The 27,660-nt window shown below is 43.4% G+C and overlaps 1 protein-coding gene across 1 annotated transcript in view; it reads right to left on the bottom strand.

Moving 5' to 3' along the window:
• Positions 1-27,660, bottom strand: part of TRIP11 (thyroid hormone receptor interactor 11) — a 72,416-nt gene that overhangs the window by 40,344 nt on the left and 4,412 nt on the right. The window contains exons 2-9 of the mRNA XM_055130355.1: positions 25,195-25,244; positions 17,585-17,695; positions 15,614-15,892; positions 12,079-12,147; positions 9,951-10,116; positions 7,747-8,028; positions 3,295-3,335; positions 2,444-2,527 (exon numbers count right to left, since the gene is read on the bottom strand). Of these exons, the coding sequence (XP_054986330.1) occupies positions 2,444-2,527; positions 3,295-3,335; positions 7,747-8,028; positions 9,951-10,116; positions 12,079-12,147; positions 15,614-15,892; positions 17,585-17,695; positions 25,195-25,244 (1,082 nt within the window). The remainder of the gene's footprint in view (positions 1-2,443; positions 2,528-3,294; positions 3,336-7,746; positions 8,029-9,950; positions 10,117-12,078; positions 12,148-15,613; positions 15,893-17,584; positions 17,696-25,194; positions 25,245-27,660) is intronic.

Genomic DNA, 27,660 nt, shown 5'->3' with positions numbered 1-27,660 from the left:
GAGAATGAAGAGATATGAGGTCAGGAGGCCGCACTAGCAGCAGCATAGTTTTGGATTTCTGTATTTTAGTATTTTAGTAACTAAGTCCAGAGAAATGTCTGCCAGGAGTCGCAACATTGTAAGCTTGTACCTCTCAGCTACTTTATATTCCACATATGAGTGTGATCTTTCTATGTCTGTCTCTTTCTTTCTGACTCATTTCACTCAGCATGATACTTTCCATGTTGATCCACTTACATGCAAATTTCATGACTTCATGTTTGCACTGATATTTTGAATTTACATTCTATGGCTCTGCAATTATAAAACAGTGACTTCAAGACTACAATAAACTATGGTACCTCAATTGTAAATAAAATTTCTGGGGTCAGAGAGAGAGCACATTGGGTAGGGCAAACTGCCTTGCATGTGTCTAACCAGGTTACATCCCCACACTCCACATGATCTCCCAAGCACCGTCAGGAGTGATTCCTGAACACAGACTGGGAGTGAGCACTAAGTACGTAGGATGTGCTGTTTAGAAAAAAAAAAAAAAAGCACTTTCTGGGCGCTTGCCAAACATGTGGCCAACCCTGTTCACGGTCATTTCCTCATTTCCTTCCTTCCCTGCCCCTCCAACTCTGCCAGGAGTGATCCTTGAGCACAGATCCATTAGCACAGCTGGTGTGGACCAAAACAAAACAAAAAACGGAATCAGCACTCTTTCATGTCTCTTCAAAATTATCTATATCCCATTAGGAGAACCACACAAAATTATTTCATTGTGGATATAAGAACAACAGGTTTTACAGGTACTTTTGGCATTTATAGTCAGTGAGTGGAACCAAAGAAGACATAATTAAAGAAAAAGTTACAACAGATTATTTAAAATGGATTTCTTTCAAAGGAAAGGAAAGCAGCTGTACTTACAGGGAAATGGTTACAGATCTATGCAGAGATGTACAAACAACAAAATACACTTAAGCCAATTAGAGAATAGAATGCAATGGGAGTACAGAAAGATCAGAAGACATATAAATATGTTAAAGAAATTACTGGAGTAGAACTGGCTGTGGCAGGTAGAAAGGAAGTAAGGCTCCTATAATGCCTGTCAGTGTACACACCAAGAATTTTCCCACGCATGAGTCAGAGCAATAGTACAGAGGGGAGGGTGCTTGCCACGAACATAGCTCACCCAGGTTCAATCCCCAGATGGTCTCCCAAGCCCCGCCAGGAGTGATCCCTGAGCACAGAGCCAGGAGTAAGTCCTAAGTACAATCCAGTGTGCCCCCCCCAATGGCAATGTAAATAATACTTACATACTGCTATAGAAGAATACTGAAAATATAATCTTGAAGTTTATAGAAGCAGAGTGTGTATATATATATGTATACATATATATATATACACATAATTTCTTTATGATGTCAGAATTAGAATCCAAGGCCCTCACGTGGCCGACCCGGGTTCGATCCCCGGCATCCCATATAGTCCCCCAAGCACCGCCAGGAGTAATTCCTGAGTACAAAAGCCAGGAGTAACCACTGAGCATTGCTGGGTGTGATCCAAAAAGCAAAAAAAGAAAAAAAGAATCCAAGGCCCTCATCAAAACAAGTTGTACACTATTCCACTGATTCAGATCCCAGCCTCAGCATTTGATTTTTTTGAGGTTATTCATACATGTACAAATATAGTCAGAAAGAATCTACATAAAACTGGTTTTGGAAAGAGACCAACAGAGGTTTTGAGTACTGTTTCCAATATTTATATTACTGATTACCTATACCAGTATGTTAAAAATATTTAAATATTACAGAACCAGAGATATAGTACAGGGGATAAGGTGCTTGCCTTGCCTTTGGCCGATCCCAGTTCAATACCTAACCCAGAGCAACGAATAAGCCCTGAGCACCACTGGGTATGACTTCAAACAAAAAAAATAATAAAGGTCTGAAATTGAGCAACTGACCTGGAACTTCATACTCCTCCCTACACCTATTCTGATGTAGCCAAGAAAATACCAAGTGGTACAAGTATAAAACTAACTCTCCCCATACTAAAGATCACATCACGTAACTTAGCCCAACTTTGCTAAATAAGACACACACAGAAAGATCCCATCTATTCCTACCACTGAGAAAGGCCCACACCCCTTGCCCACTAAGACATCAACTGACCACACAAGGTTTGAGCATTAGTTTCTCCAGACTACCGACCCACCTGTGTCTGCTGCCGTCGTCAGGACTCCTGAACCCCGATCTTTCCGCTCCTACGTAGAGATATATCACTACTGCCTTATCTGGAAACGTAAGCTCGAGCCAGCCTCTCCTACTCTGAACCCTGGCCGTACTTCAACCTGCCCGACAAGTATCAACAAGATTAGCTTTCCCCAGGACGAAGGAACTAAACATTCCACTTGGATATCAGCTGGCCTTTAGCCGTTACCTTACTTATTTGCACCTACCTTTTCTTGAATCATCAATGCATTTTCTTTTTCTAAAGCTTGAACATGCATTCTCAGTTTTAGATTGTCGTCAGCAAGATTAGCCTATAAAAATTTAAAAGGGTGTTTTTCAGATGAAAAATTTTAAGTTTACCAAAAAGCTAGCATGCAATGCATTTCCAGTCAGCATTTCTTTAGAAATATATAAATATCAGAAGCGTGCACAACAGGATCATGTTAAGCCGGTCACTCATTTCATACACATTCTTACAGAAAATTTCTTTATTTGAAAATATCATATATTTACAAAACACTTGCAATTATTAGAAAAAGGAACAACTCCCGGAATTTCTTATGGGAACTCAAGATGCTGTATCTGAACTGATGTGCTTCCACCGGGTCTACATATATACCACTTGTCAAAACACCTGCACTTTAGGAAATTATAGAAGCTTTGAGTCGGGAGCAACGGTCCAGCAGGTCGAGCGAGCTCTGGCCATGCATAAGGCCAACCCGTGTTTGATTTGCAGCAGCCCATTATCATCCCCAGAGACTGAGCACTGAGCACGGAGCCAGGAGTAAGCCCTGAGCACCACTGGGTATGGCCCAAAACAAAACAGAACCTGAAAAGTTATGCCAATTTACAAACAGCTTTAAAATGGTCTATCCCACAGTGATTCAATAAAAAAAGATTAAAAAAAAAGAGGTATGTCAATTTATGATGCGAGTTTGTTATTAGCAAGAAAACAAAATTGCTGACATGAAAGTCTCTAGAGTAACGGCAGCGTAAATTCACAGAAATCATGAAAACTATGGCAAAATACTTTCTCTCAGTAAACCTATGCCAAAAGTTGTCTCTCTTAATGAGTTACCTGGTTTATATTATTCAACCTGCTAATTTCGGTTTCTGCATCTGTAAAAACACAAATTAATCTAATATTAAAATTCCTTAAAATTTTTTATGATTACCTATTAATCTAATATTCCTTAAAATTTTTGATAATGAAATCCAGTTAAAATTATATTTGTTACCACAATTAGCAAGCCATAATAAAATGTTATCTATAATCATTTGCACCTACCTAAGTACTATGGCAATCAAAATATTTTGATTTTAAATAAAAAATACATTTACTAAAAACTATTTTTGACTGCCATAGTTTTTAGTAAATATATTTTTATATTGTATTTCTATCTTGACAAAAAAATAAAAACTGTTTAATACTATATTTTTTAGATAAACAGAAAAATCATATTTTGCTAAGTCATAAGTCATTGTCTTGATAAAAAATATTAACTTATGTCAAAGCAATAGTACGGTGGGCTTGCCTTACACGTGGTGAACCCAGGTTTGACCCCTGGCACTACAGATGGTCCCCCAAGCCCACCAGGCATGATCCCTGAGGGCAGAGCCAGGAGGAAGCCCTGAACACCTCCAGGAGTGGCCCCCAAACAGAAAATTAAAACTACTATGTTTCAAAATGAGATGATTAGTTTGTGTACCAGGAAATAGTGTTAGGAGAAAGCTTAAAATGAAGGCATTATTTATAGCACGATACATTAACCTCACAGTTTTCTAAAGTGACTTAAACTACTGATCTCAAACTTCAGTTAGGGCTAGAGATAGTCCAGTGGTTAAGGCACTGGCACCACTGCCAGAACTGATCCCTGAGCACAGAGCCTGGAGTAAGACCTTAGTATGGCTAGGTGTGGCCCCAAACCAAAAATTAAACTAAAAAAATCAACTTTTGTATTTCAAATAATTATATATAATACATATTTAAATTATATATAATATATACGTGTGTGTGTGTATGTGTGTATGGACATGTAGTGTTGGGAAGTGACAACAATACATAGCTAGCAGTGAAATAACACCTGAATCCAATTACCAAAAGTTAGGAAAGAAACAGACAACATCACCGTAACAGCTGCAAATGCAAAGACAAGCGAGCTGTGTGAAGATTCCCCGCCCTCAGGGGCTGGAATGATAGCACAGCGGGTAGGGCATGCAGCCGACCTGGGTTCGATTCCCAGCATCCCATTGGTCCCCCAGCACCGCCAGGAGTAATTCCTGAGTGTAGAGCCAGGAGTGAAATCTGTGCATCATTGGGTGTGACCCGAAAAGCAAAAAAAAAAAAAAAAAAAGAAGATTCTCCTCCCTCGCCCTGGAGGAACCCAACTGTTCTCTCTTACACCTATCTCTCTCTCTCTCTCTCTCTCTCCTCTCACAGGTCTCTACTAAGTAAATTTATTTGGGGGATGCCCACACTGCTCAGGGCTTACTCATGCCTCTGTGCTCAGAGATCACTTCTGGCAGTTCTCATAGGAACATATGTGATTCCAGGGATTGAACCCAGGTTGGATATATGGGGCAAGCACCCTACCCACTGTACTGTAACTCCAGCCCTAAGTAAATTTCTTTATATAAATTTTTACCTGACTTAAAACAGAAAGAGAGAGAGAGAGAGAGAGGAGAGAGAAAGAGAGGGGGGGTAAGAGAGAGAGAGGAGAGATAGGAGAGAAAGAGAGAAGAAGAGAGGGAGAGGGAGAGAGAGAGGATAGGAGAGAGAGAGGGAAAGAGGGAGAGAGAGAGAGCACTACAATGGGAAGATGGCACTTAACCAGGGACAGAACATGAAAAATATTTATGTCCAATCAAGTGGTTTAGACTTAACTTTTTGTTTTCTTTTGTTTTGTTATTGGGCCACACTTGGCAGCAGTCAAGAGACCACATGTGGTGCCAGGGGTCAAACTGAATCAACTCCTGTATTATATTTGATCCGTGACCTTTAAATTATTTTATTCTCAGGCAGCCACAAGGACTAAACATTTTGGATTTCTGAAAAATCATCTGGCTGAAGAATGAAAAAATAAAACCATACTGGAGAAATATTCAGAGATCGGACTAGGCTGTGGCTCGGTGGTTGGGCCACAGGCTTGTCACTCGACACTGCATACAACAATGCACAACCCCCAGTTCTGCCAGTGTGACCCTCAGCACTGCAGCCAAGTGTGTGACCACAGGACACCCCAACATAAAGGGGAAAAAGGTCGTGGAGAGCAAAAACAAACACCACGTTCATAATGCGTCCTGCGGGCCAGACGCCACTCTAAGGAGAACTCCGCGAGTAAGTAAACTCTTTACAACTCTAACAACCGTGAAGATGGTTTCAGTATCCCAAGCAGAGAGAGAAAAATTCATACACAGAGATGTCAATTTGCCCACGGTCGGCTAGTGAGAGAGCTGGATTCTAAACTAGTCATATTCTTTTTTTTTTTTTTTGCTTTTTGGGTCATACCCGGTGATGCTCAGGCTCATGCACTCAGGAATTACTCCTGGCAGTGCTCGGAGGACCACATTGAATGCTGGGAATTGAACCCGGGTCGGCCGCGTGCAAGGCAAACGCCCTATCCACTGTGCTATTACTCCAGCCCCAAAACTAGTCAGATTCTTAAGGGCTGTGCTATTTTTCTCCTGTAAGAGATCAGTTATAACCATGCAAAAAGAGATGGGCTGAAGTTAATCACCCACAGTGCAAATGAAATCCAAGACAAGCAGAGTGGGTTTATCCTGTAAGCAAATAAACCATATGGACCATCTAATCTATTATTCAGACTGATGTACTTTTAAAAGTACTGGGACCAAAGAGAGAACGCAGCAGGTAGGGTGCTTGCCCTGAAAGCAGCCAATGTGAGTTCAATCCCCAGCATCACCTATGGCCCCCCAAGTCCTGCCAGGAGTGATCCCTGAGCAGAGTCAGGGAATCAGCCCCACATCATCAGGTGTGGTCCAAAATAAAAACAAACAACAACAACAACAACAACAACAAATGTATAGACCTACTTTGGTTACAGCCAACGGAGAAAGAAGCTGAGAACCCTAGGGAAATGTCTCCCAGGCCTGCAGTCCCTCTGAGAAACCCTCAGTTCCTCTGGGCTATAATCTCGAAACGGCTCTGGACTGCAGAGAAGCCCTGCCACGTGATGGCTCTATATCGTGTCGGGAGGCCGGGAGATTGCAAAAGACCCATCACCATCAGAGGGGGAGAAGAAGAGAACAAGTTGGTGGCTTTACTTTGAACTTAAATTTTATTTGACAGAAAGTCTGTCATGCAAGTGAGGATCACTTAGCAACTAAGCAAAGAGCACAGAAGTCAGGGACTGGGGGTGCACAAATTTGGGGACAAGACAAACAGGAAGGGATGCTGGAGTCCGGAGACATAAGCCACCCTGGGATGCTGCCCCAGTGGGGGTCCTCTGCCTGGTTGTCTGTCTGGTCCCCAACACACAGACACATAAGGGCTATCAACCTCCAGAGAGGGAAAGAATGAGTCCATGAAACAGAAGTTCATATTGTGAAGACAAACCGAAAAACAATACCAAAAGCCGTGCATCTGGGGCCGGCACGACAGTACAGCCAGTAAGGCCCTTGCTTTGCATGAGTCTGACCCAGGTTCGATCCCCATACCACATAAGGTCCCCTGAGCCTACCAGGAGATTCTTGAGCACAGAGCCAGGAGTAACCCTATGTACTGACAGTTGCTGCCCCAAAACAAAAACCCTGCAACTTCTCAGCTCAAGAGCTCCCGTTATATTTCCTAGCAAAACTGAATACTCGTATTTGGTCTATTTCAGTAAGAAAAAAAAAAGTCCTTTCAAAAGGTGAACAAAGTTTAAGGGGCTGGAGTGATAGTACAGTAGGTAAGGCAATTGCCTTGCAAGTTGCCAACCCAAGTTAGAGCCCAGAACCCCATATGGTGCCCTGAGCAACACCAGGGGTGTTGAGCACAAAGCCAGGAGTAAGCCCTGAGCACCACCAGGTGTGGAACTATACACACAAACACACGCAGATTTAACTAAAGGACCTGAGCCCTAATGAATTACAGACAGTATTTTGTTCTGTAAAAATTCAGAAATAGCCCAAATCTCATCCCAAGAATGTCTATCTTAGCCTCAGATGTCTAGTTTGTTACCTCAGAATGCTCGCACAGCCTCCAAAACAAGTGAGTTCCAAGAAAACGAGAAAGGTGCCTGAGGAATGTCTAACCTTTTCTAGTAGAAAACTTCTAGTTTTGGTCTACTAATTACAGCAACAAGTCTAAGCCATCAGTCTCAAATGACGCAGCATTTCCACCCACACTCAATTTCTACCTATAGTGAAGGGGTTTTCTCTAAAACAGCTACAACGCAATGAGACCCCCATCAGAATAAAGCCCCAGACATTCGGAGGCAGGGAGCACTTCCTGCAGCTGGACACGTCCTCCGTGGACGGCGTGCAGGAGGAACTCCCCCTGGTTCCTGGAGTCCCCCTGCTGGCTCACCTGCACTCTGCCCTGGGCCAGAAGCCTGCAATTTGTTACACTCCAGTTTTAAGCTTTCACATTCATTCATTATTTGTCTGTTTTCCACAGTTAGACGTTCTTGTTCTTTCCTTAACATATCTCGGTCATTCTCCGCAAAGGACAATTTTTTCCTTATGTTTTTTATTGTTTCTTCAAGTTCTTCCATTTTTTGGGCAGACCCAACTTTCTCAGTCTGCAGACTCTGAATGGTCTTTGTCAGTTCTTGGATTTTAGGCCAATCACTGCCACTCCCCGAGTCACCTAGAATATAAACATCAATTCAAGGAAGTCAAATATCAGGTACAGGAGATGAACAGCTTATATACCACTGAAGGACTTAACAGACTTCGACTTCGGGGGACCTCCCAAGATTACCAAGAAAACAAAACAAATGAAATGATAACACCACACTCCTTGGAGAGTGGCCACAACCCAGAACACTAACAATCCCAAGTACTGATGAGGACAGAACAAAAGGAATTCCCATTCTTCTGTGAGAATGCAAAGCGGTACAGCATACTGGAAGAGAGCTGGGCAGTTTCCTGTAAAACACACTCTTCCTATGCTCCCGCAATTGCAGAACTCCGTGAGATTTATTTACCAAAAGCAGATCAAAATGATGTCCACTGAATGTCTTTAGCAGTTTTATTTGTGATTACAAACTTGAAAGCAACCAAGGTGTCCCTTAGGCGGTGGACGGGGAGATAGTACAGTGAGGCACTTGCCTTGCACATGGCCCACACAGGTTACATCGCCAGTACCCAGATGGCTGGCCGGGAGTGAGTGAGCCCTGAATACAAGGCCAAGAACAATCTCTATTCCTCCCCTTCCTGCCCAATTTAAGTCTCCGGGCCAGAGACACTGTGCTGGGGTAAGACACCTGACTTGCATCCAGTCCCCTAGCACCACCAGGGTCACTCCTGAGCAGAGCCCATAGTCCCTAATGGCCAAGGTGCACCAGGGGTAGAAAAAACAAAAAATGATTAAAAATGTACAAATTAAGTCACTAAAAAAAAAAAAGTTAAATCACTATAATAATTAAGCATTTTTAAATGGAGCAAAAATAATAATTTAAAAAAACTATAAAATCAACAATTGACCAAGAAAAAGAGGAAATTCAGGAAATTCAGAAAGACAGTACAGTGGGCAGGAAGCTTGCCTTGCATGTGGTCAACCCAGGTCCCTGGCATTCCATACGGTCCTCTGAGACCCCCAGGTGTCATCCCTAAGCACACAGCCCTGAGGACTACCACATGTGATCCCAAAACCAAAATATGTATCATTCATACATGTGTATATATGTATTTTTTTAATTTATTTATTTTTAAATTAGTGAGTCACAGTGAGGGTACAGTTACAGATTCACACATTATCGTGCTTGTTTTTCCCTCATGCAATGTTTAAGAGCCCATCCCTCCACCAGTGTCCATTCTCCACCACCCATGAACCCAGTATCCCTCCCACCCCCCCAGTCCCATCCCCCCACCCCACGCCGCCTCTGTAGCAGGGCATTCCAATTTGATATCTCTCTTTCCTTTGGGGTGTTGTGGTTCCAAATAAGGGTATTGAGTGGTCATCCTGTTCAGTCTCTAGTCTACTTTCAGCACGCATCTCCCTTCCCGAGCAGGATCTCCAATCACATATTGCATATGTATATATTTTTTAAAAAGAAAAAAAGGTTGGGGAAAGATATTCTCAACTACTGAAAAACCTAATATCTATGTTTTTGAGCAAGTGAAAATACACTAAACAATTTAAAGAAATCTATGTATTAAAACAAAAGCCTTTCTGTAATAAAGGCAAAAGATCTCGTTATTTCAGCCAGATCTCAACAGGAATGCTCTCACCACAAACTCGAACACAGAGCAGAACTGATCATCTGCTCATTCTTTTTTGATTTTTGCTTTTTGGGGCCAAGCCCAGAGATGCTCAGGGTTAACTCCTGGATCTGTCATCAGGGATCACTCCTGGCAGTGGTCAGGGCGACCATATGTGGTGCCTGGGAACAAACCCGGGTTGGCCGAAAGCAAGACTAGTGTCTACCTGCTGTACTGTCGCTCCAGCCCCATTTGCTAGATTTGTCACTTAGGTACACACTGTCCTATGTTAAATTGCCAGGACCCCCACACATGTGAAGCATGAACTCTATCAAAGAGTTAGATTCCCAGTCCCAAAGTAATAACCTTGCTGTACAAGATTTTCTAGTTCTTCAATCTTTCCTTCATAGTCTCTCAGTTCCTCTCGATGTCTACGACTTATTTCTGTTAATTTTTGTTCATATGTACTCTGCAATACGGACATTTCGTGCTGGTGATTATCAATCTCCTGACTCCGGTTTTGCTTGAGTTCCTTAAATTAAAAAAAAAAAGATTTATAATCAAAGAATTCACACAAGCCATCTTATTGTCCCAGTCCCTGAAACAATTTTCTAAACATACCAAGACTGAAGAGAATTTAAAAAGGGGTTAAAATATGAATAATTTTGGAGCCAGTGACATAGAACAGTGGGTCAAGTGCTGACCTTGCTCAGGGCAGACCCGGGTTTGATCCCTGGCACCCAGTATGGTCCCCCCAGTCTTCTGAGTGTGACCCCCTGACTGCGGATCCAGGAGTAAGCATTCTGCACTGCCGGTGTAGTCCAAACACCAAAACACAAAATTTGAATAATTGTTTAAGACTCCACAATTTTCTTTCTCGGACCATTAAAAAAAAAAAAAAAAACTTTTTCTACCTCCAACGTGTAGAATCGGTAAAAAAGAAAAAATAAATAAAAGGTAAACAAATCTACCCTGGCTCCCTGATTCCTTAACATGTATAGACATGAGTTCCTGCTAATGACATAAGCCACAGTTATCACTGTCAACCTTCTGCCAAATCTGTGTTTTCTTTCTCTTTTTTAACTTTTTGGGGTCTGGGCCACTTCCAAAAGTGCGGGGGGGGGGGGGGGGGCTACTCCGGCTCAGTGCTCAGGGCTCTGTGCAGTGCCAAGGGTCCAGCCCAGGCCCCCACGCGCAGGGCTTATCTGTTGGCTTAGGAGTCCCGCCCTCTTGCTGGCTGTTCCCTTCCCCAGTCGTGATGGGCTGCCCAGAGTGTCAGCCACTGCAACCTGCTCCCACACGAGACACCGGCCTCACTCCAGGCCCCTGGACCCTGACAGAGCGGCTCAGAGGGGGAGCTGCACCCTCAAGAGGCTGTTCTCTGGGCAATCTACCCTGGTGCTGGCAACGCCTGTCCCACCTGAGGCCACAAAGCTTCAGGGGACTGACTACCCTGGGTCCTGCAAGCAAGCTCTCTCTTGCCTTACTGAGAGTTTATTTTTGTTGCTTGTCACCAACCTGTCATTAAAAGACAGTGACAAAGCGGCAATATTATATACATTGTAAGTGTTTTCTCTTATGGTAGCTTCTGCTGGTTTGTATCAGTAATAAGGTAACTCTTTAAAGAAAAAAGTCTGAGTTACAGAGTCTTGCCATGGCAGTGCATTGTTTAGTATGCAAATTACTGTCAGGTTTTGGGTTTTCCCTTTCTTGGGGGGAGGGGACCTCCCAAGTGACACTCAAGAGGTCCAGGGGCCCAACAGTGATTCTAAACCAAATGTGCCGGCAGTTCACTGCAAGGACGCAAGGCTGAGCTGCTGCTCAGGCCCTTCACTGCTGGCCAGGCCAGGGCCATGATAGGGCCTATAACCCAGCAGTGCCAAGGGACCCGTGTGCTGCTGAACACAGAACCCAGCACAGCGCACTCAGGCAGGTACAGAAGCACTGGACTACCTCCTGGCCCCAGGTGTGAAATCGTTTGGTTTTGTTTTTATTACTACTAGAGTACAAATGTAACCAGACCCTGGTTTTTGAATCCTGGTTCGGTATGTATCAGCTGTGAAACTCTCAGAAAGTCTTTTGAGGTGTCACAGGATAAACCCCAACTAAGTACCGCCTGAAGGACTGCGTGCAGGTTTGACTAGAGGCTCCTTGCTAGGTGCGGGCACACAGGATTACAGACGGCGTCCCTTCTCAGGACACAGAAACCCACCTACAGAACAGCATTCTTAGCCTGGGGGCTCCTGCAGACCCCTAAGGCTGCAGGGCACGGCAGGAGCTGCACCACAGCCCTGGGCTCTCATACTGGACACAAACACGGCTGGCCGACAATCACCAGCAGGGGGCCTGGGACCACCTGAATACCACTTGGATGACAAAACAAACACAACAACACACACACACAAAAAAGAAATATAAAACACTATAAAGAAATGCAGCAATCTATACATTTTATTAATTTAGGCTTAACCACAATTTTAACAACCCACCTTACCTTAATTATATTTTGCAATTTGCAGATTTCATTTAGATCCACGCTATTTGATCCTTGTGTTTTAGGAGTCTAGATTAAAAAAAAAATTATGAAATAATTATAACAACTCTTAAGAGAAAAATTCACAAACTGATTTTATTAAATGAGTTGTATTTTAATGAAATACAGACTATTTTGGACTGGAGCAATAGCACAGTGGGTAGGGCGTTTGCCTTGCACACAGCCAACTCAGGTTCAATCCCTCCAGTTCAATCCCTCCGTCCTTCTCAGAGAGGCCGGCAAGCTACCAAGAGTATCCTGCCCGCACGGCAGAGCCTGGCAAGCTACCCGTGGTGTATTCGATATGCTAAAAACAGTAACAAGTCTCACAATGGAGACATTACTGGTGCCCACTCAAGCAAACCGATGAACAATGGGAGGACGGTGCTACAGTGCTATTCTCTGCAAAACAGATAACTCATATTTACTAAGGTAATATGAAACATCTTGTAAAGTTCAATACAAAAATGAACTTTCACCATGCATTGCTAGAAAATTGTTCCTGAGAGGTGCCAATTAAGTATTTTTCATCTTGGAGCCAGAGAGATAGTACGTCGGGGAAGGCTCTTGCCTTGCACGTGACTGATCCAGGTTCAATCCCTGTCACCCCACGGGGTCCCTCTGAGTACTGAGGTGATCCAGGTGATCCTGAGCACAGAGCCAGTCAGTCCAGTTTTGGGGTGTGGCCCAAAAACTGAGAGGGAAGAAAAAGTATTTTTATCTTTATACAGTGGGCACTGAGGATGCTAAGGTGCACATACCCAAAGCTTACCTGTACAATCTGCTACTTTTTTTGTTGTTTTGGGACAGTGCTCCTGCCTGCACTTCTGATCACTTCTGTCTCTGTACCCAGAGATCACTTCTGGTGGGATTAGGGGGACTATCTAGGATGCTGGGGATCAAAGCCTGGCTAGCTATATGTAAGGCAAGTGCCCTACCACTGTACTATCACTCTGGCTTCCACAGTCTTTTACTAATTCATGCAGATATTTAAGTATGACTACCAATAATAAAGCCAATATTCCCTTTTTAGGATAAAAAGCACCTTTACAGACTTATACTTTCCCTTAAATCTTCTGAATTCAGGGCTGGAGCGATAGCACAGTGGGTAGGGTGCTTGTCTTGCACACGGCCAACCCGGGTTCGATTCCCAGCATCCCATATGGTCCCCCGAGCACCACCATGAGTAATTCCTGAGTGCAAAGCCAGGAGTAACCCCTGTGCATCACCAGGTGTGACCCCAAAAAAACAAACAAAAAAAACAAAAATCTTTTGAATTCACTCCTCCCACTTACTAAACTGTGTATCTGTAGGATTCGTCTATTTCGATACTTACATGTATTAGCACAGGGGCTGGAGCCATAGTACAGGGAGGAGGGTACCAGCCTTGCACACAGCCAGCCCCGGTTCAATCCCAGCACCCACTATGATCCCGCCAGCTCCCGGGAGTGATCCCTAAGCACAGAGCCAGGAGTAAGTCCCGAGCACTGCTGAGTGACCCTCCCCCTCTAAAAAATGTACTACCAAAGAATTCTGCATGCTCTTAATTTTTAAATGTATATATCTACAAAAAGAAAGACAATTTTTGAAAAAAAAAGACTATCAACTTACCACTGATACATAATTTTGTGTAATTTCAAAAGTTCAGCTTTAATTGTCTACATTTATAGGAATCACCATGTCATGCAGAGCCTAGAATAATTCTTCAGCAATGATGGGTATGCCCCTCCCTCCACCCCACCAAAAAAAAAAAACCAATCCAGTCATCAGAACTAGAGATTCTGATTCTAGAACTGAGCTTACACAGGACGGGGAGGAGCCTGGGAGGGACGCTGGGGACTAGAGAAGGACACCAGGTCTCTGCTGACTGGGGTGGGACTGGAATGATGTCTGCATGAAAAGCATAACTATCAGTATTGTGAATCCTAGTACCTCAACACAAATGGCTAAAAAAAAAAACTTTTTATAAAATTTTATCCTATAGTTTCTTAAAATATATTTCCATCATTATGACCATGACTTTTTTCACTACTCAGAAACATCAGGAGCATATACTCGTTAGAATGATGCTTCCATGACCCTATAATAGGCTAGAAAAACTTAGTCTCTTCAGTTAGGATGAGATTAAGAAGACTTAGAGGCAGGGAGAGGGTGGGAAAGGGTGGGTATACCCGGGATATTGGTGGTGGGGAATGTGAACTGGTGGAGGGATGGGTGTTTGATCATTGTGAAATTGTAACCCAAACATGAAAGCTTGTAACTATCTCACAGTGATTCAATAAAATCAAAAAAAAAATTTTAATTAAAAAAAAAGAGATTAAGAAGACTTAATTTTAACCTCTCTAGTGAGAGACCAACATCATTAAGTTCTGCAAGTTATTCTTACACATACAAAATATAAAAAGACCAGAGCCCAACCTACAGTACAGTGGGTAGGGATCTTGTGTCGCATACAAATTCCTGAGTGCAGAGCCAGGAGTAACCAACCCCTGCGCAAAGCTAGGTATGACTCAAAAACAAACAAACAAACAAACAACAACAACAAAATCATCAGAATGAAAAGACCAAGTCATGGGCCAGAAAAAGAATATAGCATGCAGGGAACATGCCTTGCACACAGCTAACCAGGGTTTGATCGCTGGCACACACACGGTCCCCCAAGGATCCCTAAGTGCAGAGCCAGGAGTAAGCCCTGAGCACTGTCAGATCTGGCCCAAAACCAAATCAATAAAAGGTAAAAAGATTATACACATGTGTTTTTTCAGTATGCACACTTTAGCATCCATCCTAAATGCCTAATGTATGAGATCTGTACTGGGATACAAAGATGAAAAATACCTAACGGGCACCTTACAGGACTGAACTGCAAGGTATCACACGGAGTGAAGTTGGCCAGGAGAGGGACAGATGCACCGTGACCAATCTCAGGTATGGACAGAAAGAAGCACAGGAGGGAATAACAAAGGACCCAAAGCACCAGACTCTGTTGAGAACAGAGTTGACCCATGACGGGGAGACGGGGGAGTAAGGAGACGGGTGGGAGCAGGAACCTGAGACAAGGGTAGAAGGAAATGGGACATTTTGGGGGGGAGGGGCGGGCAGGGTGTGGGAATGTTGCATGCATGAAACCCTGTCACTGACAGCTCTGTAAATCATGGTGACTAACATCTAAAAAACAAGTGGAAAGTAAAGCTGAGGAAGATGACCTGAGCAAATACCAGAATAAGAATAGAGGTTCTGGGGCCAGAGTGACAGCACAGAGGGTAGGGCATCTGCCTTGCAAGCAGCCAACCTGAGTTCTAATCCCCGGCATCCCATACGGTGCCCCAAGCACCTCCAGGAGTAATTCCTGAGTGCGTGAGCCAGAAGTAACCCCTGAGAATCGCTGGGTGTGACCCCAAAGGGGGGAAACAAAAAGAATAGAGGTTCTGTATTTTTTTGCCCAGCTTTCCCGCTGCACAAAGCACACGAACTCTGACTCATAAACCTGAGCTACCTGAGCAATGTGTTTCCAGTGGTCAACTTCAGATTCCAGCCTGGACACCTCAGCCGATAACCTATTTATTTCCTGTTGTGAAGAGATGATGTCACTGAAGTCCATGTCACTGTCGTGCAAGGCTGCAGACTGAGGGCTGAGGCCCAAACTGAAGGAAGGTGACGCCGCGGCTGCAGGTCTGCCACCGGCCCCTGAGGCGGCCAACTGAGCCGTGGACTGCAGCTTCTGCAGCTGGTCCTGCAGCGCGAGCTGCCTTGCCTTCAGATGGCTGATTTCCACCTGTGAGGAATATAAGACCACAGCTTAGAGAAGGGACTCTGAGACAACCAGCGACCTTTGTAAAAAAAATACTGTTGTATTATTATCCCAAACCCTAAATTTTTATCTTTAAGTTGGTTTACTTTTCCCATCTTAGTGTTTTAAGTAAAAGAAATGGAAATCAGGGGCTGGAGCGATAGCACAGCAGGTAGGGCGTCTGTCTTGCACATGGTCGAACTGGGTTCGATTCCCAGCATCCCATATATGGTCTTCCAAGCACTGCTGGGTGTCAGGTGTGACCCCCCCCCCAAAAAAAAATCCCTGTATCACTGTCATCCTATTGTTCATCGATTTGCTCAAGTGGGCGCCAGTAACATCTCCATTCATCACTGTCGAGTGTTAGTGTAGCCCAATGGCGTATTGAGGGCTCTTTCAGGATCAGGAGAATGAGGACCATCATCGTTACTGTTTTTGGCATATCGAGCTTGCCAGGCTCTGCCGTGGAAACTAATATATTTAAATTTGTAATATAAAGGAAAAGTAGAAATGAACATTTTATTAGCAAACTGAAAAAACAAAAACAAAAATTCTGATTAAAACAAGAAACGATTTCATTCAGTAGAATTCCCAAATACAACTGGGCCTGAAAGCTAATACAGCACATAGGGCGCTTGCCTTGCTCATGGCTCACCTGGATTCGATCCCCAGCACCCCATATGGTTCCCCAAGCCCACCAAGAGTAATTTTTGAGTGCAGAGTCAGGAGTAATCCCTGAGCACTGCAGGGAGAGGCCCAAAAATAAACAAGAAAGAATTCTCAAATCCCTCCTTCACAGACACTGTTTTCATTATTTAATGATTCATAAGAACACTGGATAAATTATATACATATTAGCAGCACTGGAAAAAAATATGTGAACTCCAAAATAACTATATATCAAACTAAAAGAAAAATACAACACAGTGTAAATCAACTATCATCAATTAGATAATTGTGCTTGTATGGAAAATCAAGTACATTTCAATGTAACGTATTAAACACTAATAGCCATGATTCTTTTCCAGAAACAAAATGGTATTAGAAATGACTGACTTAAAACTTGTAGGTAAACAGAAGAAGAATTAGGTTTCATATAACCAGAAATTATAAGCAATCAATGCCTGAAAATATTTTATTTTCGGGGGACCCACACGCAGTGGTGCTGAGGGGTTACTCCTGACTCTGCACTCAGGGATTACTCCTGGTGAGCTCAGGTGACCATATGGGGTGCCAGAGATCAAACCTGGGTTGGCTGCATGCAAGGCAAGTGCCAACCCACTGTACTATCATTCTGGCCCATCTTATGATACTTTATACAAAAACTTTTAGTTCTTAGAAATTAGTGATCTCAAACTGCATTAGAAAGTATTAGCTTTCGGCTGGAGCAATAGCACAGCAGGTAGGGTGTTTGCCTTGCACACGGCCAACCCGGGTTCGATTCCCAGCATCCCAAATGGTCCCCCTGAGCACCACCAGGGGTAATTCCTGAGTGCAGAGCCAGGAGTTACCCTGTGCATCACTGGGTGTGACCCAAAAAGAAAAAAAAAGGAAATCATTAACTTCAATTCTTTTCAATATTTTTAAGGCTCAAAATAGTTTCCCTCATATTAAAACGCATAAAAACATAGCTAAATCGCAATGAAACAACTGTAAAATAACTGAAAGAAGCTTTACCTCTTTTTGCTGTAACTGATTTCGGTAACTTGTAGACTGGTGCTTTATTTGGAGCTCGGAGGCTTCATGCTTCTCTTCTAAATCGCTACAGAGGTTCTTAAGTCTCTCATTCTAGAAGCAAAGAAAAAAAGTGTTAACAATAAGCATTATGTATATGGACATCATGTGTATATCATATGAATATTATATGTATATCATATAGATATGGAAACAACAAATTTGGGGTTTTGGGTTTTTTGGTATTTTCAATTTGGGGGTCACACCCAGCTATGCTCAGGACTAAATCCTGGATCTGCTCTCAGGAATCACTCCTGGCAGTCTCAGAGTACCACACGTGACGCCAAACCCAATTAGGTCTCATGCAAAGCAAGCGCCCACTTGCTGTACTATCATTACATCATTCCAGGCCCAGGACACAGGAGATAGCTGAGTTACACTGGGCTTTGGGCGGGTGGTTGGGTGGTTTTTTTGTTGGTTTTGTTTTGTTTGTCTTTTGTTTGTCTTTTTGGTTTGGGGGCCACATCAGCAATGTTTGGGGGTTACTCCTGCCCCTGCACTCAGGAATCACTCCTGGCAGTGCTTGGGGTACCATATGGGATGGCAGGGACCAAAATCAGGTCAGCTGCATGCACCACAAGTGCCCTACCCACTGTACTCCAGTCCCAACAAGACCATTTTTACAGAACAAAGCCAATTTAGGAAGATGTGAAGAAGGAAAAGGAAGAAACATGTTCAAAAGAGAATACCCACTTGGGAGAGCAGGCAAGGAAGGGAAAAAACAGAGATGTGCTCCACTGAAGACGCTGTCAAGCAAGACTATTAAAGGAAAACAAGTTAGCACAGTGAAGTACATGGCACTGAGAAAACTGCTTCTGGTCTGTAGCAACGGTACAGTGGTAGGGCATCCGCCTTGCACACGGCCGACCTGTGTTCAACGCCCAGCATCTCCTACCAATCTGGAGTTATCCCTGAGGGCAGAGTCAGGAGGGAGCCCTCAGCACTCCCGAGGGTGTGACCACCCAAAAAAGAAAGAAAATTGCTTCTTACAAAAGAAAAATTTCAAATATAAAAGGTTTCAGGCTGAATTCTGACGCCTAAATATACTTCTGATTAAAGTTACCAGTGTAATAAACATTATTACAAAAATTATGCCTAGTTCCAAATCACAGTGAAAATAAATATTTTGCTGTTAGATTTTTGCTTTTCAGCAGCACACAGGAGTACCAGTATACTCTCTCCAGTCCACAAACAGAAATTTGGTGATTTTTTAAACAAATTTTTGCTATCTTCTGATATTTTAAAGAACTTCACGATGATAATAATCCAAGGGTATCTGGGAAGCCACCATCTCACCCTCCTTGTCTATCACTCTCCCCGGTTCCTGAGAAGCCTGACAAACAAATCAATGAAGTCTGACAAACCCATTTGAAACCAATCTAGAATGCACCATAACTGACAAACACTATAATTAGACACGCAAGAAATACGTATGGTGAATCTAAACACTAGTCTTTTACTTAAAAACCATAGAAAATGTAAAAAAAAAAAAAACAACCCTTAAATCTAATGTACCTACAACTCAGAGAAGCGATCACCAACTACATTGTAGTCGAAGGCCATGTGGGGGAAGGGAGTTGCGGGCTGAATGAGGGCTAGAGACTGAGCACAGCGGCCACTCAACACCTTTATTGCAAACCACAACAGCTAATTAGAGAGAGAAAACAGAAGGGAATGCCTTGCCACAGTGGCAGGGTGGGGTGGGGGGGAGATGGGATTGGGGAGGGTGGGAGGGACACTGGGTTTACGGGTGGTGGAGAATGGGCACTGGTGAAAAAAAAAAATAAAATATCATTTGAGGTAAAAAAAAAAAAAAAAAATTTAAAAAAAAACAAAAGTAGAGAGAGAGAACAAATTGGAATACTCTGCCACAGAGGCAGAGTAGGATGGGGGGATGGGATAGGGGGGTGGGAGAGATACTGGGTTCAAAAGTGATAGAGAATGGACACTGGTGGAGGGATGGACTCTCGAATATTGCATGAGGGAAAAACAAGCACGAAAATATGTGAATCTGTAACTGTACCCTCACTGTGACTCAGTAATTAAAAAATAAATAAATTATTAAAAAAAAAAAAAATAACAAGAAAATATAATCAATAGATTTCTATTGAGTTCTTAAATAATAATCAATATTTGCAAGTTTTCAGATGGTATTAATTACATGGTTTGTGTTAATAAATATTTATTCTGTATGTTGCAAACACTTTTTTCATATTGCTAGTTGACTTATAATTTTATCTTCAGAAAATATTATTCTTTCCAGAAATTTTACATTTAGATGTAGTAATATCTTTCATTATTCCCTGTTGTCTTTGGCTTTATATTGTGCTGAATAATAACATCTGAATTATAATATATCCTCTTTTTCTCTTAAAAAAAAAAAAAAAAAAAAAATCTAATGTACCTAAATATTGCATTATCAGTTTCCTGCCATTTGAATTAATAAGGACATTAACAGAATAAGAGAAACCAACACTAAACTTTTGAAGAAAACAGAACTTAACAAATTAGCACAGATAATAAGACTTAACACTAATATTCCCACAGCACAACTGGACAATGATAACTAGGACGACACGGCTGGGAAGCAAGTTCCAATTCAGATGGGGAGACTTTTTTCACGTCAAAGATGTCATGTTTCCTTCTTAGACTCTGGGAACCAGGGGGTGGGGGTTGGAGGGCAGGGGGAGCCCGTGCCGCGCTATGCTCACAGCTGACTCCTTACTCCTTACTTACTCCTCACTCCTGCTCTCATGATCACTCCTGGCAAGAATCTTGGACCAAATGTGGAGCTGGGGCTTGAACCCCAAAATCAATTTTACCTACTGTAATATCCATTTCTGTCACCAACTGATATTTCATCAAATGTGAAAATTGTGACCCAAGGAAAAAGTGTGAAATTCCAGGGGAAAAAAAAATCAATGAAGCGAATCAAAGGAAAATGATAAACATAAATAAATCCTACACTTGGATCAGAGCGACAGTACAGTGGGTCGGGAATGTGCCTCACACACAGCCAGCCTGGCATCCCATACGGTCGCCCAAGCACCACCACAAGTAACTCCTGAGTGCAGAGCCGGGAGTCAACTCCTGAGCCCTGCCAGGTGTGGCCCCCAAACCCAACCACACCCATTCAGCAGAGTGGGGGGATCAGAGTTCTGTCACACAGTGCCACCGTGAGGAGAATGTCGTTTTGCAGACAGGTGTGTGCTCCACCACTGAGCCACAGTCCTTGCCTTCCGTACTTCCTGCTGCTCTGAAAGTACCTTATGTAGGACCAGAGAGAGTGTAGGTCAGGCACTTGCCTTGCATGTAGCTGCTCACAGCTGTGACCCTGAATTAAATCCCTGGCGCCACATGTGGTCCCCTGCGCCCTGGCATGAGTCACTCCTGAGCACAAGCCAGGAAGAAGAGTCTCTGAGTATCACCAGATTTGACCCAAACCACCACGCCTGCCACCAAAAGCTTATTGATTCTTGAATTGAAGGGGCTTTATCTAGGTTATTATTTCTTTTCAAAAACAATTATTAGGGGGGCAGGAGTTAAACTGGGGACATGGGTGGAAGTAGTAGGAACTGGTGAAGAGATCGGTGTTAGAACAATATACATCCGAAACTCAATCACAAATATCCTTATAACTTTGTAATTTATGTGATTCAATGAAAAAAAGAAAAAGAAAAGTCAAAGGAACATGACTAAGTAAGAGAGACTGAACACGGGAGGAAAGGCACTTTTACTCACATCTCTATTTCTCTCTCTTCAATATGCCATACTTTCTTGCGCCTTTAGGGTTTTGTATACAACAGTCCTTCCACCTGGGATGCTGGTGTCTCCTACTGATAACTTTTTTTTTTTTGCTTTTTGGGTCACACCTAGCGATGCACAGGGGTTACTCCTGGCTCTGCACTCAAGAATTACCCCTGGCCATGCTCAGGGGACCATACGGGATGCTGGGAATCGAACCCGGGTCGGCCGCGTGCAAGGCAAACGCCCTACCCGCTGTGCTATCGCTCCAGCCCCCTACTGATAACTTTTAACCACCAACAAAAATCAACTTCCCAAGGAAATTGTCATGATTCTTCCATTGGAGCAAAGCAAACATTCCTTCTCTATACGTAAAGGCTTTCAAAATTAAAACTTATTATTATTATTTTTTTTTTGCTTTTTAGGTCACACCCGGCGATGCATAGGGGTCACTCCTGGCTCATGCACTCAGGAATCACCCCTGGCGATGCTCAGGGAACCATATGGGATGCTGAGATTCGGACCCGGGTCGGCGGCGTGCAAGGCAAAGGCCCTACCTGCTGTGCTATCACTCCAGCCCATCAAAATTAAAACTTCTAAGTATTCTTATCACTTCAGATTCCCCAACAGACGTGGCCCAAAAGCAAACCAAAAAAAAAAAAAAAAAAAATCCCAGCTGTGACACTCAGATTGATTACTCTTAATTTCTGTCCGAGATGAAGTTACTGACGTAGTCACTTAGCACTTCACAAGGCTCTGAGCTTCAGTTTGGTGGGTTTCCCATTGTTAGCTGATGCCACTGCATGCTGGACCTCACTATGCTTCAGGGTCTTTCCTCCTCTCAGAATTTGCCTTGAATTCTCAGCAGATTGTTCTGGATGGCTTTGTGGCTCCTTAATTCTCAGATCATCCAGCCTTCTCCACCCGGCCAAGATCTGTATATATCTTCTTCCCAGTCTCAAAGCTCCTGAAGTACCAAATGACTTCTGTTCCTCAATCATTCTTTCTTTCTTGATCGCTGACTCTATGAATCACACACAGTTCCTCCCCCTCAAGGCACATTTTGAATGTTTCATGATTTTTTTCCTTTACCTAAAAGCCCACTGGATCCAGATTGCAATGTTTAAGTTTTCTGATGACTTCATTCATATATTCACCTATTTTCTCTCACTGCATACCAACATAGGGGTTAGGTTATGGAATGCAGTTCCTATCATTTAAAATAACTTTAAAAGAAGCCAGTGAGATGTTACAGGGGTCAAGGTGCTGGCCGCATACAGTCAAACCCCAAGGACCACATGTGGTCCCCCAGGCACAGCCAGGAGTGGGCACAGTCAGGTGTAACCAAAGCCCCCAAAGATAAACAGGTAAAATTAACCCCAAAGACCATAACCCAGTCAACAGTCTAGTCCAATCTCAGGTTTTCAACAGCTCGTGCTCCTTTGAATCAGCACCCAAAAAGCTAGGTTCATTTGGGAAGTTATTATGAACAAAATTAAGCATTTGTAAGTAGGAGAATTATACTATCAAAGTCATTGAAAACAATGAGAAACATTAGAATAGAGATCAACAGAGATCAACACATCAAAAAACATTGATCTCCCTTCTCAAGCTCAATACAGAGCATCCATGCACTAATCCCTTAACCGGTCCCCTCAGTTCCACACTGGCAAAATCCCTACACAAAGAGGGCTATCTATGTAGGTAAGTAAATTTCCACATATGTATACAAATATATGATCTCTATATAGACAGGTATTTGCCAACTTCCCCTTGGCAGGCTGTTTTAAGAGTTTTCTGGGGGTTGGAGTGATAGCACAGCGGGTAGGGCGTTTGCCTTGCACATGACTGACCCGGGTTCAATTCCCAGCATCCCATATGGTCCCCCAAGCGCCACCAGTAGTAATTCCTGAGTGCAGAGCCACGAGTAACCCCTGAGCATCTCCAGGTGTGACCCAAAAACAAAAACAAACAAAAAAAAAGAGTTTTCTAGGATTTCTTTAAGAATTATTGAACAGGGGCTGGAGCGATAGCACAGCGGGTAGGGCATTTGCCTTGCACGCGGCCGACCCAGGTTCTAATCCCAAAATCCCATATGGTCCCCTGAGCACCGCCAGGGGTAATTCCTGAGTGAAGAGCCAGGAGTAACCTCTGTGCATCGCCGGGTGTAACCCAAAAACAAACAAACAAAAAAAGAATTATAGAACAATGTCCCATATCACCCTTAAAAAGAAAGAAGTTTTTCTTTCCTTTTAGGTAATTCCCTAAACTACCTATTATAAGGAAATTATAGAGAAGGTCTCTAAATGAGACCGAACTGGCACCTTCACCCAAGGCCCAGCCACTTCGTGTCCCTCCTCAAGATGGCCCTCTGCCTTCAAATTCCAGCATCACTTTCTTCATCGAAGGCCAGAGGTCAATAATGCTTGCTTGCTGGTAAATAGTTTTTTAAAATCCCAACCCCCGCCCCCACACAGCCCTCCGCGTTCCTTCATGCTGCCATACTGCCGGCGCTGCAATGGCCAGAGGAAGGCCCACCTTTAGCCGTGGTGCCCACACACACCTGCGGCCAGGGGACTCTCTAGTTGGGCTGTGCTGCTCGCCAGGGGTCACCGTGGTTCACACACGAGCTTACCTGGCCCCGCATGCACTGAATTTTGGTAGCGGTGACGCCCCGACTCACTTGCCCTTGTGCTCACACCAACGTGGCTGTGGTGCAGCTGGAAACCACATGCGGGGCTGGGGGTCATGGAGAGCGTGGCAGGCTGGGTCATGCCTGGGACATGTGGCGACAGCGGGGCTTGAATCTGCGGCCGTCCCTTTGCAGGGCGGCTGCTGAGCCGCTGTCACTGCTCTGAGTCACGACATCTTTCCTCACCTCTCCTTTCCTGCTTCTCCCTACGGCCTCAGCACAGGGGCCCGGCCCGGGAAGATCTGGCTCCTGACCCAGATCTCTAGAAATGCTGCCGGCCGAAAGAGTATTACTAACTCCTCTTAGTCATACTTTAAATCACTGTATATCTTCCTTTATGTACAGCCCTCCTGTAAATGCCCTCATTGTTTTGGACTTCCTCTGAAGCCTTTCCAAGTTTGCTTCATCCTCATTAAGTACAATGCTGAGAGGTAGTCATTGCAGAAAAATATAATAAAGTTAATCTGCTGTTCCTCTAAGTATTATCTGTTATACAAATATCAAAAGAAAATATTTATTTTTGGGAATTAAAAAATTCTAGCATTCTCCACATTACATTTAGTACTTTGTTGGAACTCAATACACTGTTGCAATAACGCACTGCTACCCTTAGGATTTCTACTGTTGCCAGTTTCCTATTTCTGGTATATGGAAGAAACTGATGGAAACACTAAGTTGCTATGCACAGGAACATGTAAACCCACTCATCCACAGAAAGACTAAAAAAATCAATAGGGATAAAGTAACCAGCAGTGCACTGCAATAAAATAATTTTTATAGCTTGAAAAAAAGAAAATGAAGTTCAAAGGATTCTTGGTTTTCTGAAGCCAGAAAGTTTTTACTACAGAAATTAACTTTAAAAAGACATGAAGTGGGGCGGGAGCGACAGTACGGGGGGAGGGTGTTTGCCGTGCATGAGTCCAATCCGGGTTCGATTCCCCAGCACCCCATATGGTCCCTGAGCACAGTTAGGACTAAGCTCTGAGCAATGCCAGGTGTGCCCCCCTCAAAAAAAGTTTTAAGAAGACATGAGGGGAAACAGAGGAATATACGCTGAAGAGAGAATGCAGCCTTGAGAGAGCAAGCCAGTTTAAAAGTTGTTTTTAATTTTCCTTACCTCTGATCTTAAGATGGCTTCGATGTCCTTTTGCTGAGAACCAGATAATTCTGCCATGAAAGAAACAGCATATACTAAATATTTGATCAATCCTACATGAATTAATTAAAAGGTATTTTAAGGAAAATACAGTGCAGAGCTATAAACAGAATAGTAGCCGATCTGAAGGATGCATCACTTGATTTATTCATAACTTTCTCTTACAACTAATGTGCACATAATTTTTTTTTGTGGCCCATTTTCTATAGCCTCGGTCATCTAAACTAACCTTTCTTAAGAGCTTAACATTTTGGAAAATTCCATTTAAATCTCTCAATATAAGTTTAGATAAAACTTACGCTAATAAGGCACAATAATGGCCTATTTCTAACAACTTCTACTCCCAGGACTACCAAATAATTAATGACCTATAAATAAAAATGCACTAAAAATACTTTTCAAGTAACATGAACACAACTAAAAAGGGATATAAACCTGGTCTGGTCTTATCCACTTATAATGAAAAGCAGAGTCAAGACCAGCAGTACCGAAGCACTACCATGGATGATGCCAGAGAGAAAAGTCATTAGCTCCAGTTTGGTTTTTCCCAAATAATAGTATTTTTCACTACAGCAGTTTTATGCTATAAAAATAATTTCCTTGAACTTATTTAAATCAAAAGAAAAGACAAGTGGCATTTAATAAACAATAGTGACAAACCTACTCCTCCTGTTTAGAAAATTATCAGGTAGGGTTGCTTCTGTGGTAGTTTATCCATGGAGCTTGAAACTCTGAGGGCAGAGTCTAATTGCCACTCAGGCGAGAGCAAATTACAATGTAATCTGTTTAGGGAAGTAATTGGCAGAAGCAGCACTAGTTTCCAAAGAGATTCCCTTTATGCAGACCTCATTTCCCAGGCCCGCCCACCCACCCTATTCATCCGCATACACTGGCCATATTAAAAATAAAGGGGGGAAATATCATGCAAACAACAAAAAATATTCTCTGAGGGGAAATCAAAATAGCCACTGCTAGTTCATGCTTACTAGTTCCAGGCACAGCTCTGAGTATCTTACACCCGTTGATTATTTTTTTATACTTGTTTTTATTGAATCACCTAGAATTACAAAGCTACAGGGTTATACTCATTTCTGAGTTCCAGGTGTACACGGCTCCAGCAGCAATCCTTTCCCGGTGCCCGCCTCCCTCCACCAATGTGCCCAAACTCTCCCCACCCCACAGCCTGCCTCTCTGCGGGTACTTATTCCTTTTTTTTCCCTATCTTTCTCTTCTTTCAAGTATTATGATTTACATTACTATTTACATTACTTTGGGTCACACCCAGTGATGCTCAGGGCTTTCTCCTAGCAGACCGGGAAGGCTGTATGTGTCAGGTATGCCTTGTGCAGGGCAAGCGATCCTGCTCTACCCACTGCACTACCCACTGCACTATATGTGTCGGGTATGCCTTGTGCAGGGCAAGCGATCCTGCACTACCCACTGCACTACCCACTGCACTATATGTGTCGGGTATGCCTTGTGCAGGGCAAGCGATCCTGCTCTACCCACTGCACTACCGATCCAGCCCATCACGCCTTCGCTTTACGTTCAGCCTCATGAAGAGAGTGAAGAAGGAAATCCAATGTTTTAGAGATTATTTATTAATTTGCCAAAAGATTCCACAATTTCTAAAGCGGGCTGGAGCGATAGCACAGCGGGTAGGGCGTTTGCCTTGCACGTGGCTAACCCTGGTTTGATTCCCAGCATCCCATAGGGTCCCCTGAGCACCACCAGGAGTGATTCCTGAGTGCAGAGCCAGGAGTAACCCCTGTGCATCGCCAGGTGTGACCTGAAAAGCAAAAACAAACAAAAAAAAAATCCCACAATTTCTAAAGCATGATGTAGAATTTCACTTCGTGTCTATCTAAACTAAAAGACCAAGTACCTGGGCTGGGATACAGCTCAGCATTAGACTATTTGCAGTACATCTGCAAGGCTCTGGGGTTCAATCCCAAGCACCACAAAGGAATAAAAGCAATGTCCAAGCAACCAACACCCTGAAAAAATCAGTACAGTCTGACAAAGTAAGAACTCTGATACTGTTAACACTATAGTACTGCCAACAGAATAACAACTTTCTGATACTAGCAGGTGGCAGCAACACTTTTAGTTTGGAAATGTTGCCTGTTAACCACTGGCAGAGTAGTCACTCCTGCTGAATGAAAGAACAAACTGTATCCTGCCCCTACTGGAAGGGATCTTTAGGGGATCAGAGCCATAGCACAATGGGCTGCTGAAATGAGCCGCTTGCTGGAGGCCCGAGTTCAGCACCAGATAGGTCCCTGCGCACAGAGCCACAAGGAGCCCCTGAGCACTGCCAGGCACAGCCACCCGCCCCCCCACAAAAAAAATACAATGGGCAATCGATAGCACAGAGAGGTTCAGGTACTTGTCTTGCAATTGGCTGAGCCTGGTTTGATCCCCTGC

Source organism: Sorex araneus, chromosome 3, assembly GCF_027595985.1.
Source record: "Sorex araneus isolate mSorAra2 chromosome 3, mSorAra2.pri, whole genome shotgun sequence".
Classification (NCBI taxonomy): domain Eukaryota; kingdom Metazoa; phylum Chordata; class Mammalia; order Eulipotyphla; family Soricidae; genus Sorex; species Sorex araneus.
The sequence above is the reverse complement of the archived record's forward strand: the minus strand, read 5'-3'. Positions and strand labels throughout refer to the sequence as shown.